The sequence below is a fragment of the Neodiprion fabricii genome, chromosome 3 (assembly GCF_021155785.1).
Source record: "Neodiprion fabricii isolate iyNeoFabr1 chromosome 3, iyNeoFabr1.1, whole genome shotgun sequence".
Lineage (NCBI taxonomy): Eukaryota > Metazoa > Arthropoda > Insecta > Hymenoptera > Diprionidae > Neodiprion > Neodiprion fabricii.
In genome coordinates this window covers 19,464,910-19,488,446 of record NC_060241.1, presented here as the reverse complement: position 1 = coordinate 19,488,446, position 23,537 = coordinate 19,464,910, and the positions used below count along the sequence as shown (strand labels likewise).

The following is a 23,537-nucleotide window of genomic DNA, read 5'->3' as shown; positions in this document are numbered from 1 at the left end:
TAAGAAGGATTACGTGATACTAGATCTGATAATAATGATTGCCGAACGTGACGTAGGTGCCTATGTACACCGTACGAGGAACAACAATGATCGATACCTTTGCAAAAATTTTTGAAGATACGGAGAGAGCGGGAAATACAGAAAACAGATTCGGAAACTCCTCTTATTAATAAATGGTAATTATGTTATTAATTATAATAGAAAGATCAGAGCTTGTAATGACCGAACGGGATATGATTAATCGATCAAGTTACAAAATTACAGATACTTATTATTCGCCGGTGCAGATTAAGTGACGGATTATCATAATTCATGTCCGAAAAAGTTTTCAACCGCCGTCGGAGCGTCATTCGTACCTTAATGTTATATAATAATCTAACTCTTGTACCAAATTAAAAAATCGTTTCTTAACGCGTATAATATTACTTCCGCGGACTCGAAATCTGTTTAAAAACTGTACCGCGAATCGAGCGGGTAAATTTATTTTATCGTCTTTTATGAAACTTAGTTAAAAGTTTGTCAAAAGCGAACGAAACAAATGAGCAAAAATTAAAGGGTAACAAACTCAACGGTCTCTGTTGAGTTGCGTGATAAAGCTTTTCGGAAGATTTACTTCGGTGCATTACTTTTTTCAACATTCCCAACGAAAAATTGTGTAAGAATTTTGCATCCGACAATAATTTTCTCCCGAGATTAATCCGTCTTTTGGAATTGAACCAGATTTACAAATCGAATCAATGCTGAAAAGAAAAAAAAAATCCATAACTCGATCAAGCGCCGACACGAAGAATTATTCAATCTTCGATTATTCCTTTCGTGTCCTTTGTGCTCAAACAGACACTCGATTTATAATCGCAAGTTCAAGATTCTCAAACTCGCTTACAGAAAATATTCTTCCGCTAGTTACGTCGGGTAATTGCCGGTTAAAAATCAATTTCAAACTCGGAAAGAATTGATAATAAAGCCGAGCCGAATGCCGCCGTTGAATTTATTACGCCATATTGGTCTCACCTGGCAGTCGGTCCGGACTCATTCAATTTCAACAAGTAATTCGTATGCCGGTCTCGAACGGCAAACAAGTTGTCCGCAAGAATTTCACCTCTGATTTCCGGGCGTCTTCTTCGCTGAAAACGTTCGGCTTGCGAAGATGCTCCAGTCGTCGTACGACTCGTCGTCTCACGGACGTGCCTCGCAGATTTAAAATACATCTATCACGTGCATTTTCGAACGGAATTTTCCTCCTTTTTACATCGGCAAATAATTTCTCGACGCCAGCTCCGGCTGTCGTAAAAGACAACGATTATTCTTACCCGGACAAGGTAACGTCGTAAGGTAATTCGTGCGCAAATTTACCTCGACAAAATTACCTTTGCGAAAAAATATTTCTACAAATTTCAAGAGTGGTAAAGATAGTACATTAAATATAAATAAATCTTTATCGCGTGTCCGCGCTTTCAATCGAGTTCCAATACTCCTAATTACGCTAAATGTACGCGTATAAGACGACTCGTCCTCGGGTGTAAGGTAGGTAGGTACCTACTTTCCTCGCGAACGATATCCTATATATACATATATATGTATATATAGATGTATACAGCGCGCTAATTAGTCCGCGTAATTAACTCCTCGGCAATGAATTACACGTCAGTTCCGTCTGCGTTCTCTGCACAAACCCCGTCGTGCGCTGCAGCGTACCTTTATGTACGTACAACGTACATACGTGCACAACTTGTCTGTATGCGCAGCGTCCACACAGGTATGTGTGTAACAGGCTGACGAGGTTAGCACATACAATCGTTCAAATATTTGATTCGTCCCTGCGTATATAGCATCACTTCAATAAATCCATTTCCGGCTGCGAGTTCCGTTTCGATTTATAAACGCGTAGACGCTGGTGCGACGCCCACGCAGATTCCTCGATAAAGTCTATACCGGGAGTTTTTTTTTTTTTGTGTCAAACTCAAGGCCTACAGGTGTAAGCAGCCGACGGCATATTTAGTTATGGAAGATAACGATTATCGTTATCTGGATAAAGGTGAAAAATATCGACAGTGTGACGAGTATTGTTGTACAGATAATATAACGTCGAAAAATTATTTGTGCAGAAATTTATCCAGAGAAGATGAAAGATGTCGGTAGAATAACAAGTATTTTTATCTAGATGATATGAAATAATAAGATTATTCGCGAACTGATTCGTCTAGATGAGGTAAAAGTTTTCAACAAGATAATAAGTATTTTTATACAGATAAGACAACACGGTAACATTATTTACGCCGAAATTCATTTGGATAAGATGATAAATACCAGCAGGACAACAAGTGTTGTTATGTAGGTAAGATAACATCATAAGATTACTTGTGAACACGTTATCTAGATAATATAAAAGATATCGATCAACCGATATACTCGGAGAAAGTATTTCTGATTTGACGGATAAATTTGACAGTATTACCCTAGAGCTGGTGAAAAAATTATACTGCTGCTAGGAATAATTTTTTGTCGAGGTAACGAAAGGTTTGGCGAGATTGTTAATAAAGTAAAATTTTAATCGAGCAATAAAATATTTTTTGCGCTACCGGCAAAAAAGAAAACAAAATTATTTTTGCTCGAACAAGCCTTTTCTAAAAAAACATATCGCAGTGCAGACATCGAGTATAATTTTGGTTGACTTTCCGCTGTCGCTGAGCGCCGAGTTTCACAGGGAACGCCCGTTATGAGTCCCTACCTTGGGTAGGTACGCCCTGTAATCGACTATTTACGTGATATTTACTCGATGAATTTCTCTTGCCACGCTTCTTTAGCTTTTCCCGTTCTTACTTTGCTTATTCAAATATTTTATCAAATTTATTTACCGATTCCGCTTGCACGGATGCGACTTGTTTCGTCGACCGGACCACTTTCACGGGTAATCGAAGAATTAAGAATCGTGGGTACGAACATAAACGGTCCTCTCGTGTAATTTATTAGATTTAGTTGGCGTTTCGGTCAAAACAGGGTCGGCCATCTTCGGAGCAAAAACCGTAACGTCAATTGGCAACCTGAGGTGTCGTAAGTCACACGTCTCGTGGAGAAGTTTTTTTCACTGCTAATCAAGTCGCTTTTATTTTTCCTCCTTGTTTTCGTTTCTCTTCATACAATCGACAAGGTTATACAAAACCGCGCAGAAGATACCTTGAAATTTTTTACAAATTATTTATGTCAGCTGTTCAGGGAAGCGATTGTTTAACTTTTGATTAATTTTAATTAAAAATACGTGTTATATACAGTGAAAAAACCGGTAAGGGTCAGAAAAAGTAATATTTTTATATATCAGAAATCAAAATTCGACCCACCTTTTTGTAAACCTTAAGTGTACGAAGTGAAAGTTAATTACACTCTGAAATTGAATTGATATGATGAACTTATGGCGCAATGGTTTTTGAAATTTGAAAAAAAAAATGGACGGCTTCTTTACGGAGCTGGGCTGAATCACGAGTACCTAAATTATGATAGCGTAGAATTTCACCCCAAACATTACACACGTTAACTCAACTTTGTCGATGTTTTGTAATATTTAAACAATAAATTTTGGTTAAGAAAACCGAGGGAGCTTTTTTTGCGATCTTTAAACAATAGCTAGATATTTTTTTTTAGATTGTTAGAACTCACCGTTGAAGCAGGATATAACTTTTCACCCTATTTTACCGTTATGCGAATTATTAGGGTTAATATGCTTATTGTCGAATTTTGTGGCTCCTATGTACTAAAACATCTGAAAATGAATAGAAAAAAAACGTAGCCAAAACTCCGATCTCAATTGTAAATTCTGCGTCAAGGTTCTCGAATTTTTCCATCAGTTCGACATACAATTTTTGACGTTTCGTGGTTAATGTTTCTTTCTGTTTGATGTATCACGTTGAGATATGAGAATCTCGGTAAATTTTTAATAACTATTCGTAAGCATTGGGTAAAATTTTTTTGGATTCTACGAGTAAATAATTAATCGTAAAGTAAAATCTTTTAATTCTGTATCGAATTTGTAGACGGTTAACGACAAAAAATGTACCAAGTTTGAAACTGTTTTTTCACTCAACACGTCGATGAAACATCGAAAAACAACGAACCGGAAAGCCTGAAAATCCTGTGTTTTTCAAATGGATGAATTCAAAGGCTTTTAAACCCTGGCAGGTCACACCTCAGTAGAATCGTATAACGTTCACACAGGGTGAACTTCGCCCCAAACATGATATATTGCTTCAAAAATGCGTTCTAAAAGTCTAAAAAAAAAATATCTATGCACTGTTTAAAAATCGCAGAAGAATTTCTCTCAGGTTTTCTGACCAAAGTTAATTGTGCAAATATTGTAAAACATTGGCAAAGTTAAAAAAAGTGCGAAAAAAGGTCTTCTTATGAAGAATGGCGCCACGAGGCTCATTTCCGCGACCAAGAGACTCTACGAGAAGTTTAAAAAATGTTTGGGGTGAAATTCACCCCCAGTGACCTATTAGGGTTACAAAGGCAAAGGGTTTTGGCGAAATGTTTTTTTTTTTTTCATACTTTTCGAGACATCTTAGCCCATGTGAGCAACAAAATTCTCTTAGTACAGGATCCTTATTCGACAGCCTGGTGACGAAGTGACCAAAGGTTAGTAGAACTTTTGAGTTTTACCCCCACGTTTGTTTGTAACACAATTTTTTCACAGCGCACTCTCGAGATGCCAAAGCAAACAAATGTACATTGTTTGTTCTTGCAATAACAGTCAATGCTACGACTATTACTGGTCTATTTCCTTTTCAACATTTGTTTTCGTTGTTGTGGTAACAGAACGTTACAAGATCCAAATTGAGTAAATGGAAGGTGAGACCTGTGTCACCGCAGATTCACGTCCGCGAGACACGTAAAAATAATCGTTTCAAAATTCGAAACCTGCGCTCACGTCTAGCTGTAAAGTTTCCGTAGGAGATAAAAATCCATTTCGATTTCAAACCAGTCTATGAAAAGTCGAGCAACAAATCTTTCGAATTGCACCATCCGGCTCAAGGTATATCTCTGTACGTGTGAAGAAATCCATTGGGAAAGTAAACGTGCAAAGCGCACGCCGTTTCACAGCTATATACGGGATTGTATTTTGTACGGAGTAGTCGTTCATCACGGGGGTTGCAGTTTTTTTGCACACGGTCACTGCGAGCATAGCAACAAGGCGATATTCCTGCACTTGCCCGAAAGGGTGTGAGGGGGGTAAATCTGCGAGAAATTCAGCGGCATTCTAGCCACGTAAGTCTAGCCGGATTCGAATAGACGAGAAGGGGCCGACAACGGGACGGGTGAATTCCAACCCAGTCACTTTTACGATTCAATCCATTTATCGCTCTGCCATATACCTGTAAAGCACACAACCGGGAAACTTTGTCATTCCTACGTACTTCGGAAGAGTTCCACGGAAACTGTTGTAATGCTTCCAGCATACCTTGACGTATGCGTACATGTATGCATGCACCCACGCGCACCCGCTACTTCCTTCCACTTACGCTTGTACCATCCGTTGTAGGTGCGTATACCTTCACCTTCTTATCCACTTACATTTCTTCTCAAAACTTTCCCCCAAGACCTTTTTCACGCCTCGGGGAAAACGCCAACGTGCATCAGACGATCGGCTCTCCTTATAATAAGACTGTGCGCGGCGCTGAATTCTCAAGGGGAAAGAGATTATGATAAGGAACTTGCACGCCTGTACTAGAGGGAGATATTTCTGGTCGTGGTTACTCTACAGCCTTGACACAATTGCCATCCTTTACTACAAGCCAAAAATATAGTCCTGGATGCAGGATAAGAATCAATTTACTAGCTGTAATTATGCGAGATATGGTGTGTTTCATTAGTTTTTATTTTTTATTATATCTAACTAAAGACATGATGAAGCGCGAACTTGGACAGCGAAACTAATGACGATAATTAAGTTTAATTTTCATTGGAAAAATCTTTCCTCGAATTGAATTGAATGAGAAGCAATTATTGCAGCCACTAATTTAATCGTAAATGAACAAAGTTCAGTCGTCAATCGTTTCGATATGATTTCGTTATTGTTCCGTTTTTCTTCTCTGTACGAAAACCCTAGTATTTATCTAATTATGATCAATCCTGTAAGATTTTCATGTTTGTAGGTTCATGAACTCTGTAAAAGCTACCGAGAATCAATTTCTGATGCTGTTAATGTATTTTTGGGTAAAACCTAATTAGGTTTTTCGACGTATCATTGCCGCGTAATAATTTTGCACGCGTTATTTTTTATTTATACTATATTGAAAAACGAAGGGAGAAATTTCATCCCAAGTAACGCGTACTCTCAAAGTTTAATTAAACACGAAATTGATTATAATTCAACGCAAACTGGAATAATCCGATGCTTTCATCTTGGCATTGAAAAAATAATGCTGTTATTTAATTGATTCTGAATCATTAGCAATCGGGGTTTTCTGTCTGTAATACACGGGCTTGAAGTTCTCGTTAACTCTTGGACTGATTTCAATAAATATTGAGAAACCGAACCCGATTCACATTAATTCACAACTGCAAATTCATTTAAAATGTGTAAATTCATTTCGTCGGTGAATACTTGCTGCTTTTATTTCTCTCCTTTTATTCATTTGCCGAGTCGACGATTCGCAACGTGTATTCGAAGTGAGTAAAAGCAGCGTTGCTCTTCCCGCGGCTCGTTGATCGGATCTGAGCCAACAACGGAACCGCGAATATTCGGGGGTTGGTGGTAAATTGCGTTAATGGAGTTTCCGATTCGCAGCTCCTCGAAATTCGCGCGGGACGTCGCGTGGACTTGAATAAATATAATCTAACAATAAAGCTTCACCATATAACAGTGGACAACTTACAATCGGACCTAATTTCGCAGGCACATATCCATCCCTTCTTCTCCTCCCTTTGCGAGTTTATAAAAACCGAAGAAAATTTGCAAATTCAAGATTCATTCCATCGGGTAAAAATCAGCTTACCTGAAACGAGTCTGTCTCTGCACGTTGGCGAAATAGTGAAAAGATTAGGGTAACGCGTGAAAATTTTTGAGAGAGACGAACATATTTTTGAGCTTTATTTTTAAAATTGATAGCTATTTTCGAATCTTTGTGTACCAAAAGCAGCTATTCAAAGTTGACTTGAAAATCAAACGCCAAAGCGTCAATGACGTATCAAATTCCCTAATATTTTCCTTATTTCAACCTAACTTTAATAACAAATTCACTTTTCCGATGCCAAATTAATTAACAATTAGACGCCAATCCAGTTAAAGAAATGCAATTTTTCTTACGGTTCAATTTTGTTTAAACTCAATCACCAAACATGTCAATGAACACTTGAATTTTGAGAAACTAACCGAAGATTAGGATTAGCCATTTTTTTTAAATATAATCGTATTAATTGTTTCAAGTACGTGATCATATTTTTCATAAATTTTACATAGTGCTCGACGTCAATTTATCGATTCTTAAAGTCCGCTTATCCCCTTTTCACGCTAACCCCGTCAATTCTTTGGCGAAGAGTAATTTTCTACATTTCAAAGAATTGTACTCCAGTAAGAATGAAAATAAAAAAATTCCAAGACACACGCCAGAATTCCCTGACATTTACCAATTCTTGCAGATTTCCCTGTCATCCCACATAAACGATAGAAAGGTATTAAAGGCAGTAAAATATTATAATTTTTTTACACAATCTTCGCGTTAATTAAATTACACATCAAACAAAGTTCCAAAGATGTGGTATCGACAAGAATGTCGGCGATTAATAACCCCGCGAACGAAATAAAACAATCAAAGCGATAAAAAAAAAAAAAAAAAAACTTTCGTTGGTACTGTAAAAATTGATGAGGAGTAAAAAATTGTGCGGTAGGGTGGAGAAAAATAACACGCTCGACTCTAACGGCGAGTACAGAATCCGGAAGTGAAACATTGCGGTGATTGCGGAGGATTGTAGTATTCGATCGTCGTTATAGGGTATATTGTAAATACGGCAATTCCGAACTGATGACCAATTTGAATTCGTCGACCATGTGCCGTCTGTCGATGTAGGCAAATCCGCGCAGCTCTGCGCCCGAGTGCTTGCCCGGAGTACAGAGAACACGCATTACAGATATACGCGGTGTAACCGGGAGGAAGAGCTTCCGGAACAAGCCGATATCTCTCCGTGTGTTCCCGCGAACAGCGACAGGGCTGCGTGTTAATTTGAAATGGACTCGTTATGCGACAGAGTTGCCAATCTGGCCGTGTTCTATGGCCCGAGCGTAGATATCCATGAACGTTGTCGCCGGTTCCGCATGTCCTTCCAATTAACTGTAACAAGTTTCTACTGCCGAGGATATTGTACACGCCTGTGTAAGCCACGCGCAGTATGTACAACGGATACTCGTATTATGGCTGACTGCTTGTCCACCATTGAGTTATAAAGTTTCCGGCGCGCGGTCCGATTCGTTTACTTCGAATTGCAGCGATTGTGCTTTTAATAAATTTTTTTTCAATTTTCTACAATTTCAAATCGAGCGACGTAACAATGACGATCAATTTTTTTTTACACACTCATTGTATTATATTTATACGATTCTGAGGAGGTTTTACATTATTTTGGATAGTTTGTTTTTTACAAAATCGTGCAGATTCTCAAATAGTTTGGGACTGTCTTGGATTGTGTAAACCAGCAAATACAACTTTCTAAGAATTTCAAAGTCTGATATTTAGGTCGTCTAACAGTCCTGCGTTTACCGACCGAACAAACTCTCCCTTTTTCGTCCTATATTAAACAAACAAATGAACGGAAGGGGTTCGAATTTCGACGTTACCTCGCTCTTTCGTAATGGAATTCAGGAAATTTACTCAGATCCCGAAAATCGTCAGGAAAAATGTGTCGCTTTCCGACAAGTGTGACTATTTCCACATCTCCCGCATTTCAGAGGCCAAAAATTTTATTTTATTCCTTGACAATTTCCGGGATATGAGGAACTTTTGTGAATTCCGTTACGAAAGAGCGATGCACCGTTCATTATTTAGAAAGAAAAGAGGCGAGTTTGCTCAGTGGGTAAAAGTAGGACTGATACCCGACCTCGAGTTTACTACGTAAGAACATGAAAGATCGCAAAAATATTCCCCCATAAGTCGAACTGATTTCATCAACGATTTGAGTTATTTTACGAACGATATCAACAAATTTAACGAAATAAATTTTACAAGATCGTATAACCGAATTGTTTTTGGTTTCTCGTAAATTATAGTTTTAAATTTCAACAATACGCAGGATTACGGAATTTCCGACAATAATTGTCGCGAATGGAACAGAAATGAGCCGAGTATAATTCCATGCGTCTCCGAGTCTTGAAAATGAGGTTTCCCTAGTGGTTATTGATCGTTTTTCATTTCCATTGCAGAAATTCCGGGGCGTTGGCGGCGGCATTGTCCTCACGGTCCAAAAATGTCAAGACCAGGGTGTAATCTCGTCGGTGAAGGGCTGACCCGAGGAGGAAACAGCGGGACTCGTAACGCAGGTGGAAGCGACGTTGGAAGCGGAAAATGCATCTGCGGTCCGTCCGTTCCCTGGTGTCCGGGTGAACCGGAGCCTTACACATACAGGACGAGGCACGAGTGCAAACTGAATTTAGCTGCGAAACTCGCCAACGGTAAGAATTCGATGTTTGGTAGGAGGCAAATGTTTTACGCACAATGTGAACCCCGGAAAAATTACTATTAAGATATTCGAGTGCTGAAAGATGCGTTTGCTGCATTTTCTTTTACATGCTGCGAAGAAGATAAATAATTTAAGGTCTTCCAAGCGTTTATATAAATACGAAAATTCCAGAATCTAGTTGAACTGACGTTCGAACAGCAGCTTCCGACATCTTTATAATTTATTTCTTGATTACTTTGCGGTATACAAAAAGTTGAAGAAAATTTCTTTGCTTCCTAATTTACAAATGTAAAAGAGTAACGATTTTCCTCGAAAAATGTTTGCAAGTTGACAGGGATATACGAAACCGGAAAGAATTTCTTTTGCGATATTTTCGGGTCATCCGTAGTCTTGAAAATGTTTTTAAACGATCTTTTAATCGCTTTTACCCGAGGAGGAAGCCGGGAAAAATCACGTAAAAAACTGGACCGAGTATACTTTCTGACACGTTATTTGAAAATGGGAATGAATCACATGGTTTTGAGGCATCTCTTAGACTCGATACTTCGGGAGGATTTTAAGTTCGGTAAAAACTAACATCCAAATCTTGTTTCAGCAAAAAAACCTGAAAGGTTACTCTAATCTTGAACAGTTCAATGCAGACACAGGAATCATCCGTGATTATTTCAATCGCTCGTATTCTTGTACAATTTACCAAGTGTCAAAATCTTCGACCGGATAAATATTAAACATACATCGAATTTTTATTTTTTACGCTGATATTGCCAGAGATCTATGACTTACATCCAATCACAAAATATCGCCGCGTAAACCTGGCGCGTATTCCTGAGGGGGTAAAAAGTTGGCGACACGGGGTGAAATGGCGGACATGGGGGCGGGGGGGGGGGGGGGCTCGAATCGCCCCCAACGCCGTGTTTTACACTTGTACTTTAACCGCAACATTTATGATTGGATTTTCGTAATAACAAAGTTATTGCACGCCGGTATTCCGGACCACTTCTCTGTCATACCCAAATCGCCGTCAAAAACACTGTAAAATTCTCCGCTTCTAAAAACACACAGGCAGCGAAACATTCGTTATATTCCGGAACTTTTTTCTTTAATAGGATTAATATGGTCACTTGGAAACTTTGTTGAATGCTGGAGTTAAGGAATAAGATCCGCGGTAGCGGTAATTCAATATATTGTACATCATGATTTTTGCTTTTCCAATGACACCTCCAAAGCACGGAATCTTTTAAACCCAGAAAAATCTGTCGACTATCTAGCGGTAATTATAATCACGCACAACAATGTCAGATTACTGATAACTACGCAGGTTTGCAAAAAAATACTTTATTTCAGCTACGTGGCATGTTTTTGGTGAATATTATTTTTCCGTGTTTGCTGAATCCAAAAATGACTTTTCCGCGCTTGCGGCACAGTGAAATTTTTCTTGATGCTTAAAGGATCAAGGGCTTAAGGGACCGATTAGCAAAAAATTTGAAGGGTTGAGAGTCGAACCTTGAGTCCAGTCGGTACACTGAGAGAAATTTTTAGTTCCGGTTACCGCTCAGTCCTTAACTATTTTCTTTTTTTCACGACAATCGAAAAATACAGTTCTAGGTAGAAAATGAAAATTAGTTTTCTGGCTATTACCAGAAAGTCTACTATCCGTTACTATTCTCTCTCATTGCGATCGCTGTTGCTATATTTTCTTGTAACTGCTGCGAAAAATTTAATGCTTATTTAACTAAAAAAGTAGAGTTGACCCAAAAAGCTGATTTTGCGTTGCAGTTACCAAAAAAAGGATCGACAATAGCGCAAAATTGTTACGCGTACCAACAATATTCAAACAGTTTATATTAACGATACCTGTTTTAATCAATTTTTCTGGTTACTGTAAGAAATGAAAGTTTTCACAGCGTGCGGAACTTTCGACAATAAAGTAACTTTAAGGCCAACAAAGGGTTTGCCAAGGGAAATCGGAAAGGCCTCGCGATGATTTCCCCTCGTTGACGTGGCGGTTGGTGGCTGCGTTCCCACGTACCACCGTGGGCTTCGAGAAGGGTAGAACGAACTCTGCCCCCCGCCTACAATTCTGATTGCTCTTGTTTCGTGCGCGTTGCACCGCACGGTTTTCGCTTTAATTACCGCTGTCACGTAATATCCGGTTTTGCGAAATACGTGATTCGGCGAAAATTGGCGCGAGAACGAGAAAGAACGAGATGAGGGTGGAGTTGAAACGGGGTAAAAAATTCTCAACGTTTTTCTGCTCGAACGAACTCCCGGCGATATGCAGGCGGTCTGTTATTATAGGTAGTAGGTTGCTAATAAATCGGCCAATAACCGCCGTTAATTACGTTCACATGTACAACCGAAATTTTACACTCCGACTCTTTCAGATATTACCGGATTTAATTAATCAGCTTTTATTTCCACATTTACTGTACTTTCCAACTGACTGTATTATTTTTCAGGTTTGAATAATCGTTTTTATTGCAGACCATGTAGGTTTACGGTGAAAATGTAGAAAGAACTCGAAATGAAAGAATTACAATATCGAATTTTCAAAAAATGCTACGATATATTTCGGAGAAATTTCATGTGCACAGATAGTCGAAATATAGAAAAGTCAAAACGCAGAAAATTAAAGTACAGAAAACGAAAATACAAAATCGTCAAATTGTGAAGATTCAATATTTTTGCATTTCACATTTTTATTCATCCTGACTATTCTATATTTTAGCTCGGTTTTACTTCATATTAGATTTGCTGTGTTTCAAATTTTGATCAAACACATTTTCGCTTTTTCAAAAATATACAGAATTTTTGGAGGAAATAAATGAATAAACTGTAAAGTTGCATAAAGCTGATTTACACTCGGTTAATATCTATTCCCCAATTTGGCTCACAAACTATTAAAACATGTTCCGCACTGCTCAAATTTGGAAAAAAATTATCGTTTTGAATTTACGAAGTGCGCCCTGCTTGCACGAAGATCCCCTCTTTCAATTCACTGCATCGAGTGTTTCCCACGACTGTGTTTGAGTATGTGCTCGATCTTCCTTGAATGGAAATTTCCTTGCATCGCACAATCTGCTACAGTCAAGATATAAGTAAAGGGAGAAGAAACGTAACACTCCAGGTTTATAAAATTTTTAAATAAAACGTACAGAATAGAAAAGAATTTTTTGTAATAATATCCGAGATGTTTATTATGCAGACAGAATAATTTTGTAGTTTTCAAACAGCGGAAACAAGTAAACGTAACTTCAACCTAGCGATGCGTAATTATAAACACAAACTTTGTAGTTCCTACTCTAAAAAACCGGTGTTCAAATAATTACTATGCCATAGCTCGTTTTGTTGTGAAAATTATTTCTTACGAGTAACTGTTTCTTAGTAAAGTCGTTCAATTTCATTATACAATGATTTATTTTCTTCAGAAAACTATTTTCTGCAAAGTTACTTTGATATTGTTTACATTTTTCAGTAACGATTTCGATATTCCCATTTATGATCATAATTAATATCGATGCAGTGTTGTGAAATTAGATATTAAACAACGCTAGCATGAGAGGAAAAGTTTTCCAGCTAATTTGTAAAAAATAGTTTCCTGAATAAAATAAGCCACCGTAGAGTGAAATCGAACGAACATGTATATTAACTTTTTCAGCAATTATCAAGCGATTTGAAACAAAGCATCGAATCTTGCTTCTAATTTGAAGTCAAAGTATCTTCAATTTTTGTATTTTTAAAGAAATCTACGAAGACGTACTTACGAATAAAATAATTTCACGAATAACTCATTGTAAAGTTATCGCGCAATAAAACGAACAAGGAGCATCGATCTTTCGCCGGTGAACTTCTTTAAACGAGATGGAACGAACGGAGAGCTGTGCAGTTAAATTTTTGCGTAGGTTATACCGGCGAGTAATAATCCCGTCGAATGTCATCCGGCTTTTCAGCCTGCAGCCCGGCGGGCGGATTTCCCCCATCGTGGAAAAATCTGTCGCCCATTGCAGCGCGTAGCTTTTGCTGGATGATAATCTCGTATCCGCGGCAGCTCGACGACGCGGACGAGGAGAAACTGCGAATAGGTAAAAAGGGGAGGGGTGGAAACGGTAGGAAACGGGAGAAAGATAGCGGAGGGAGAATGGAAACATGTTATTTTCCTCGGGGCACACGGAGTCAGACCTCGAGCTGCCGGCGAGCGATGGCCATCCGAGGAATGAAAAGAAAATAGGAACAGTGAGAAGGCGAGTAAAAGAGTGTCAGGAAACGGGGCTGGGAAGGGCGCAGAGCGGAAAATGAGGGGGAGAGCGAAAAAAGAAATTGGCAAAAAAAGGAGAAGACAAAATAGAAACGCGGCTCTACGTTAATGAGAAACGTGTACGGTTCGCACGCCTCTGTATTGGTATCCATGCGCACGTGCATTTCAGATGTATTTCTTTCCCGCTATTCACCTTTGGCAATCTGTTACAGAGCGAGTTCCTAACGACTGCATGGCTTGTCGTCTGCTGAAATTTCACGCGCAAGCCCTGCAATCCGAGAGCAATTTCTTGCCAGGTCGACCAACCGTCAGAAATTTAACGCTGACAATGGGAGAAATTTTTAGTTCCGGGTACCGCTCGGTCCTTGACTATTTTCATTTTTTACCACAATCGGAAAATATAGTTTAATGCACGAGCATTAAATTTTAGAAAGAACAGTAACGGATACGAGACTTTCCGGTAACAGCTACCAAACTAATTTTCATTTTCTACCTAGAACTATATTTTTCGATTGTGGTAAAAAATAAAAATAGTCAAGGACTGAACGGTAACCGTAACTAAAAATTTCTTTCGGTGCAGCAAATAAAGTCTCGGTTGTTTAGGCTTAAGGTGGCAGCAATTAATAGGATATTCACCTTATCGTCACCTATTCCATGAAAATGTAAGTGTTCATATGTTCACAAGTAACTGCGTGTATACATAAACACGTACATGTGCATACTCAAAAGCTCCTGCGGCAAGACATAATCCGACACATCCTGCAAGTTTGCGGTCTTGCCCAAGTTGAACCACCCATTTTTAAATGTATGCGGTTAAACTTTTCGCGAACCAAATTTAACTTTCCTTGCAACGATATCTCGTTCGTTTTTTCCTCTCTTTTGTTGCATTCGTTTTTTTTCCTCCCTGGTGTTTTTTTCTTTCATTCAGCTAATTTCTCAGAACTTTTAATTTTTTTCTTCCTTTCTTTTCTTAGCTGATTCCCCTTTCTCATGGTTTCCCACCTTCTTTATGTTCATTCGCTTTGCATTCGGCTCTTTGGTAATCATTCCTCGCGACGGAGAAAACCTCTGGACTTTCTCCTTTCTCTCTCTCTCACTCTCTCTCTCTCTCTTCTCTCCTCGCACCGCTTGGAAGTGTCAACCCTCCCCTGAGTTCACCGTTCATTTTATAATTGATCATCTACCGCGGTTAAACGTAAAACGACGGTCCATTTAACCCTGGGATAGAATCGGCACCCGGCCCCATTTGCATGAGAATTAAAGGCAGTGGAGAAAAAAGTGGGAAGCTAAATTAGAAGTCAAAAAATTAATACCGGTACTCAATATTCCCGTACATTCGCCGGCAATCTGTTGGAATTATTTAATCAGTGAAGCAAGCTATCGTGTCACATTTTAATTAGTATTGAAATAATAATTTCAAATAATGCACTAATGGATAGTATCTCTCGGTACGACGTAAATATTGATTTCCAACGATGTAAACTCCGTGCAATGGGAGGTAATAAATTTCCAGAGAGTCGTACTTCGTTATTTAAACATTATATATATATATACATATTATGTACTTTGTATGTACAGTCGGAGATTAAATCGCGAGATTGAAACTCCTTTTTTAATCTTTCATTTCGCCATCCCCTCTTTTCGTCTTTGATTTATTCATTCTCAGTGCCATTCCTGTTTTCTTCTTTATTTTTCATGCTTATATTTAGGCTGACCCAGATGCTTCAACTCTCGTAGACGATGTTTGGTAATACCGATGTATCAAAGTGCTGGACGAAATTAAGGCGGTTGGTCGGCCGAAAATTTGTGCTTTTTATTACCTTTATTAACACGTAGTCGTATATTGAGTATTTATTTAATTTTTGTACCCGTAAGTTATGGCGATCGCTTCAAAAATACGAAGATATACAAAATACTAGAATTATAGGAAAAAGCTTAGATATCGATGCTTCGATTCAAATGGCTTCTAAATTGAGAAAAAGAAAATTTAGTAGATTTGTCCGATGTCATTCTACGAGAGTTTGTGTTATTCAAAAGACAATCGTCTACGAAATGACTGAAACAGATTTATTGTTTCTTACAAGGAAATTCAATATTCTCATTTGTTGACGATAATCCACATCAGTGCACTATTATCAAATGAAATACTTAAAGATTCTAAAATCACAAGATAAAGATTTCTAGTGAATTTGCAGCAAATTATAGTATTCTGAATGAAATAAACCATCGTAGAGTGAAATCACACGAATCGAATAATTTTTTTACAATCTTTAAGGTACTTGAAATAAAGTATCGATATCTTATTCTTTGCTTATAATTGCAGTATTCAATATTGATGTGTTCGCGAATAGATCTCCATAGCCTACGATTATGATCATTTGATAACTTCTCTACATACAGCTATTTTGTAATGAAATTAATAACAAGTACCGATTTCGGTTACAACGACCTCCTGAATGATGACTGTTGAAAATAATTAAATAAAATAATTTTTAAATTTTTAAAAGCTGTTCAATTTCCCAGTTTTTCAAAGCTTTGACTGTATTCTCAAGAATACTACTCAATCGGTACTTGACATTTGTATGATTGTTAAAACGATAATTTAATCAACGACATATTGCTACTCGAATAACACACTGTAAAAATTTTTCATTATTATGGAAATGATTTGATTCTTTTTTTTTTCGCATCTTTTTAATTAAAAAACTGTTTTCAGTCCGGGCGTGCACGAATGAATTAGCCATTTTCAAGTTGTTCGGAGCCGGAGTGAAAGAGAGAGAGAAAGAGAGAGAGAGAGAGATTCGAGCACAGGGTATCCTAGATTTAATCTAGGCAGCCATGCAGCTGGTACTTGTACCTATACAGACACGTGTTGAAATTCACGAATGCACGCAAGAGCAGCATACCTACTCTTATTTGAGGAATTAATTTAATCGAATCATTACACGCTTGCGAGCCAGAGTCTAGACGACCATTTACCCGGCTTTGTATAACAACTGTGATGTTCTACCTCGGCAGAATCGCGAAGCATTTCGAGTATCTACAGGACGATTCAAAAACATAATTCGCGGAACAATCGATAATTCACGCATCGTGCTTTCGCTTAAAAACTCGCGAAACAGAAGTTTGGGAAAAAAGAAATTGGTGCCTTGGGCAAGAGAAGAATTTTTCTATCGCAAAGTTAGAAAAGGCAGTTGAGGAGAATAAATCTTGAAGCTTTTTACCTTCGAATTCCAACGAGCCAAAATACAGCCGTCTGTCGTTATGAGGTCTACTAGGGGCTGTAGGGAAATGAAAGCTGGGTAGAGTAGAAAGGGGGTGTATAGATCGGGGGTCTTTTCATCGAGATACCTTGCTGAGTCTTCAAGGGCGGAGCCTTGGAACTCGACGCGGAAAAATCGCCGTTGCGGAAAGCGGCCTTATAACGAATGACGGCTAAACCTCTGAAACCACTCATGACGTATAACTTCTAAACACGGATTCATCTTAAAGAGTGAAAATCTGAGAAAAAATACCTCCTCTGCAAAAATTTCCCTATATCCACTACATTTTCAACTATTACGAAGAGACGAAACAAACGTTCACATATTTTTTAGCAATGTGTAATATTCGTTGATAGTTTGGTCATTTAGAATGATAAAAAATGAAAATAAATAATTTGTTGAAAGGGTGATGCACTGAGAATAATTTCGTTTGTTGTAGTAACTAGAAAAATTCAGTAAAACAGGTATCGTTCAAAAAAACTGTCTGAATATTGTGAGGATTACGAAAAACTAGGTACGCGTAAATATTTTGCGCTATCGTTGATCCTTTTTGGTAATTGCAACGCAAAACCAGTTCGTTGGGTTTACTGTACTTTTTTAGTTAAATAAGCATTAAATTTTCGCAGCGGTTACAAGAAAATACAGCAACAGTGATCGTAATGAGAAAGAACAGTAACGCATACTAGACTTTCCGGTAACAGCTAGAAAACTAATTTTCATTTTCTACCTAAAACTGTATTTTTCGATTGCCGTGAAAAAATGAAAATATTAAAGGACCGAGAGGTAATCGGAAGAAAAAATTTCTCTCGGTATGCAAATAACACACGTGGTCGGCGATTTTCCAACGATTTTGTCTGTCAGTTGCTCTTGTTTCACATAGTCGAGCGCATGAATCCTTGATTTTCATAAGTTGTACGATAATCTCACCGCGGCGACACAATTTTTTCTGTTTCTTGTCACCCCTCTCGACCACCATTTCCCGCCAGTCGTAATGTCGTGTAATTTCGCGTAGCACGCAGGGATTTAGGTATAATATACCTACACCAGAAACAAGAATCCCTCGGCACAGCGTCGGCTCTTTCTTCCAAGATCCTGTTCGCGGCCCTCACGTTTTGGATCCAATCAGTTTTTACTCCCTGATATGGGACATGGAGGCGGGAGGCGGGAGCGAAACATCGGAAGGCGCCGAGGCTCGATGTCATATTGCGAGGCAGCTGGGCTGATATCGAAGGTGCTTGCGCTGCAGGCATTCCCCTCCTGACACTTACACGTCGATCTACACGTGCCTTCGCCTCCCACATTCTCCCATCTTCGCCCTCTCCTTTGCTCCGCGTCCTCGTCCGCCCCCCGACACCCACTTCCACCCCTTTGCTTCGCCCCAATATCCACCCTAAACCCTCATAGTTTCACGTCAGACATCCGTGATGCCACGGCTTTTTGCTTTAATGCCGGAAATTATTCCTACCGATCAGACGTTCACGAGGAATTCTGACAAATGGTTGGTAAGACACGCCTCGCGTAACCTGCAACTACGAATCGATTGATTGGTCGACCTTCAAGGGACGGGAATCAGATGGGAAAGGAAAGAATAATCGGATTATGGAAACGTCGTTTATTCCTTGCCGGCAACTCGATCTACCATTTTTACTTTTTACATTTGTTTTCTTCTCGGCAATACTCCGTTATTGAGATAAAGAGGACACTGGTTCCTTTCAAAATTCACTTACTACATATTGGATGGTTCAATTGAGTTATGGTGACAGTGATTGAATGTTCTTTGACAAAATGGCGATGAAAACTTGACGTTACGTTGGGAAAATTTTTTATTAAAGCTAAAACCTTTTTTAACACGGTAATTGATACTATGTGCAAGTATAGTAGCTTTAACTATGGATTATAATGTCCAATACTTGAAAATATAGTACGTATTTACCATTATATAGTACCATTTATACTGCAACGGATACTACGTAACCGTTACGTAACTGGTACTATGGTCCGGTTTACTGGTCACTTTATTTAAAAATTTTACTTTGGAATTCCATCGATTTTTTTTAATGCAAAATTTTGAATAACTGCCGATAGTTTTTTTGTTTCAAGTACGTAATCTCTGTATCGGTGACTGAAGATTTATAAAGGCGGCCACGCTTATGGGACTTTGCGAGCCAGCCAAGTTCTGTATCATCGACAAGCTACGTTCTTTTCTAATTTTTTGGCCGTTATCGCGATAGGGAATCTCGGGAGATTATTTATTCACGGCATGTTATACGGTATAACGGTTGTCAAGACTATGAGCAAAGTTTCGGGAATTATGTCGATATGGTAACCGCTACTACATGAATATGGTATTACCTACAATGTGCCATGGTAACGGCTACTATGTGACCATAGTAGCAGAGACCATGCATATCACGTAGCGACCGTTACTAAGCTTGTATAGTTGAGAGCACCAAAATAGCAAACCCGTCTCTCATTTACTTTATTTCTTTGGTAATCGTAACTATAATTTTAGTTCATTGTTGTGGGATTTTGGTCTGGGACTATTAATTCATGGCTCCAAGTAAAAAGAGTATCGAATCCATTCCGCTACTTAGATTTGAGCGAAAACCATGAAATCCTTGGATAACAAGAGCTGTGCGTTGCGTAGGATTGAGAACGTTTCCGCCGTTCGTAATTTATCTCCATGCGGCAGCAGGTGAAATTGATTAAAGGGTCGCGGAGTTTGCGCGTCCCTGCAGCTTTAACCCCAGCAAAATCTAACCTGACCCAACTCCAAAGGCGGCCAAGTCATGATGAGTAGACATGCGTCGTAATTACATTTTCTTTTGTAAAGGAGGTACCTATTTTGTTAGGTGTCAACGAGAGAGGCAGTGACTGTAAAGCTACCACCAGTGTAGGAGAGAGTAAAACAAAGCAATAAAAAACGAAATCGAGTTAAAGAGAAAATAAACGACGAGGTTTAGGAGACAGGTATTTATTATTATTATTCACTGTTGTGGGGTAAACGGGACGCTGATAGGTATTCGAATACGTGCGTATTTAAGTGGGGACGTTATAGGGTGCAAGGAATCGTAGGAGGGCGAGGTGATATAAACGTTCGACGCTGGGTTGAGAAGTTATTTTCTTCCGAGTCCTCGAGAGAGGGCCGATGAAGGAAACCCTCGACTCCGCCGAGGCTTGAAAATTGATCGAAATGGTACCCGTTACCCATCTTGAATTCGTCCTCTAATCGAGTTCCAACTATGACGTCAAAACCCATGTATACTAACCTCCGGAAAATATGCAGAGAGGAAAGGAACGGAACTTGGCAAATTGAGCGTCCGGTTGCGCGTGCGTGAACTTTGTCATCCGTCACACAGGTTGGCCACCTTAACAAGCGCTTTAGCCGCCGAACACGAGCCATGTGGAGGTTATGTGGATGACGCGAATATTTTTCGGTGAATCAGCCCTAAAACAGTTGATGTGGCGATACGATTAGGCATGGAAATCTTGCGTTGTCAACTAATTACTGCTACAAATCGTCGTAACGACAGAATTCCAATCTCATATCCAGCGTTGCGTGAGTTGGCTCCCCTGCCTTGCAGCAAAAATATTACCGCTGTATGATCTCGCTGACCAATATAGTTCAATTGTTCCAATTCAATTCAACGGGAGGCATTAAAGCCACGCGATGGCGAGAGGGTGCAAAAGAAATAAAATAAAAATAAAATAAACTGAGGTATTGAGTAGCTTTTTAAGTTTCGATGCGTGTTACGGCATCGCATCTGGTTCGGACTCTCGTTGAAAGGAAGTCGAGACCGTTATACACGCAACAAAGGATCCAGGTCGATATCAGACATCTAAAAGGAGCTTTCTGTATACCCACCATCGAAGCTTTGGGTCAATAAGTTTAGCCTACATTCAACCCTCAAAGAGATAGTTTTCTTACAGGCAGCGACAAAGAACGAAAAAAAAGTTTAAAAACACCAACGATAACAACTCTAGGTTGTGTGAGGAAAAAAAATTAAAGCAAATCAGAGATGCGCAGCCTGATTCGTTTCAGTTGCAGTAAATATTCACCTACTCATATTTCCAAAAACTTTGAACACCTCTTCCCAGCATTTCTATTTCTTTTTCTTCAATTCGCGGTGAAAATTATCTGTGAATTACTATCGTTCGTCAAATAAAAAAAATTATCGCATCCATTAGTTCGATACTGAATTCATTTGTGAATATTAAATAACTACACGATATGTAGTTTAATTAAGAGTCATCGATTCGTGATGTAAATTGTAAATTCGTAACAGAGATTCCGCAAGATTAGGTGATCCCTCTAATTGCATGTATTCGTATTCTTCCAACTCCTCATATTCGTTGGACAGATAATTTTTATTTTAAGTCATTCGATTTTGAAACTTTTTTCCTTCTATCGGTCATCTCACATATTATTCATTTTTCTTCGCTCTCGAACGATTTGACGAATAATAATAAACTTTTGTGTCGTTTTTCTGTTGCAGATAACCTCTTCAACGCTGCTCCGGTAGCAGAGGTGCAGGTGACGACAAGCGGTGAGTCTTCTATTTGAATTTTCAACCTCTATTTCCGTATTCGTTCATCTAGGCCTCCCCAGGTCTGATCGTTCATTTTTACAGTTGATTACAAAGGTTCGACGCGGTTAATGGATCTGCATCGATTGGCTCTTTCAGCTTTTATTCTATCACCCTGAACCCCTCGTACGAATTCAATGATTATTCACGGGGTACGGGCAGCGTTGAAGGTGGTTTAATAATATTTACCACGCAGGGCCGTAAAAAGCAGAGAGGGAGTGAAGAAAAGAGAAAAAGTGATGGACAATAAACGGGAAATAGAAGGACAGATAGACCAATTTGAACTTCACGCTTTGGCGAACTTCGCGGTAGTAAGCCCCCTCGTTCTGGGATTTATGCCTTTTAGTCTTCGCACCCTGCAAATTAGCGTGGAGGATGGTTTGCAAAAAAATAAACTGATCGTCAACACGCCCGCGCATAGTTCGATATTTTCCAAACCTATATCTCGCCTATCGGATATTGTACTGTACGTGTCCTTAAAAATCACCAAAAGTCACGGCGAATGATGCGACATGGAACAAAACTTTGCTTCCTGTAAAAGTATCGATAAATGAGCTCAAGAAAAAAAGAAAACGCTCGGTCGAAAATTCTGAAATGTTAAAACCAATGTAACAATTTTGTCGACGAGATTGAAATTTTTATAGCGGAACAGCGGCGCCTCAGGTATTCGGAACTTGCGTCGTATTCGACGTTGGGAAATTTGAGTAACGCTTCAATTCAGAACCTTTTTGAATTTTTTAGCTGGAAATTCTTGAAGATCCGTGCAGAGTTGTTGTATGCAAGGAAAATTTTCAGGGTAATGGGGAAATATTTGACGTGAGTGTTTCGAATAGACGTGCTGTAAAGTATGTGTAATATGTGTAGGGATCTTTCTATTTTCCACCTTTTCCTTCTTATCGTGTATATCAGCTAACATAAGTACAGACACGTTGCGTACCGTCTCATGGTTCTAATGAAACAAATAAAGAGTGCCTGTAAGAGAATGAATAAACGGAGGTCGTACAAAACCAAAAAACAAAAAAAAAAAATAAAAATACCATCTTAGGCTAATTCCATTCCAATAAATTCACACAGGCAATTTATATTCGTATATCCAACGGACAAAAACAATTTTCATTCGATTCTCGCACTCGCCGCGGAGTAGGAAAACAAAATTCAAACAGTGGACGTGACGCGAACAGAACAAACAAAACGGAAACAGAACCGTGACGACTTTTTTTCAGTAAAGATTTAACGATGAAAGTGAAAAATTTGATCCAATTTTAGATGAATTCGATTTATTGTCGTGAAAAAAATTTACAATTTGCTTTGTTTGAGTTGTGATGAGAAAAACGGCCAACTTATAATAATGATTTGCATTGATATCAGTTTGAAACTGACATCAATTCGCCCATTGAATTGCTCGGCATCGATTTATTCAGCATTTGCTTTGTACTTTGATTTACAAACTTCTTAAGATTCGAAAATTCGAAATCGATTGCTTGGAAAGGATAAATTGAAATTTGAACAGAAATTTATCTTTATTCAGAGTTGAAACAATTATTTATGTCGGAAAAGTTTATTGTTAGTATCGAAGTAAGAATTTCGAAAAAAGAGAACTGTCAATAAAAAAATCAGGTCTTTGTCAAATGGAAACTGGAAATTCTTGGATTCTCGGAAAGAAAATTCAAGATAATCGGAGAAAGGAAACTACTGAAAATACAAAATCTAACTTTTCTTCTACAGAGATGAAAAATTAAACAATAATTCGGCATTAATGTAATAAAATGAGAG

General features: G+C 38.6%; 1 protein-coding gene across 2 annotated transcripts in view; it reads left to right on the top strand.

The window, feature by feature from the left end:
- LOC124177206 (kielin/chordin-like protein) overlaps nucleotides 1–23,537 on the top strand; it is a 185,959-nt gene that overhangs the window by 28,824 nt on the left and 133,598 nt on the right. For both annotated transcript variants that reach the window (XM_046559349.1, XM_046559348.1), the window contains exons 3-4: nucleotides 9,404–9,652; nucleotides 21,675–21,725. In XM_046559349.1, coding sequence (XP_046415305.1) covers nucleotides 9,404–9,652; nucleotides 21,675–21,725 — 300 coding nt within the window. The remainder of the gene's footprint in view (nucleotides 1–9,403; nucleotides 9,653–21,674; nucleotides 21,726–23,537) is intronic.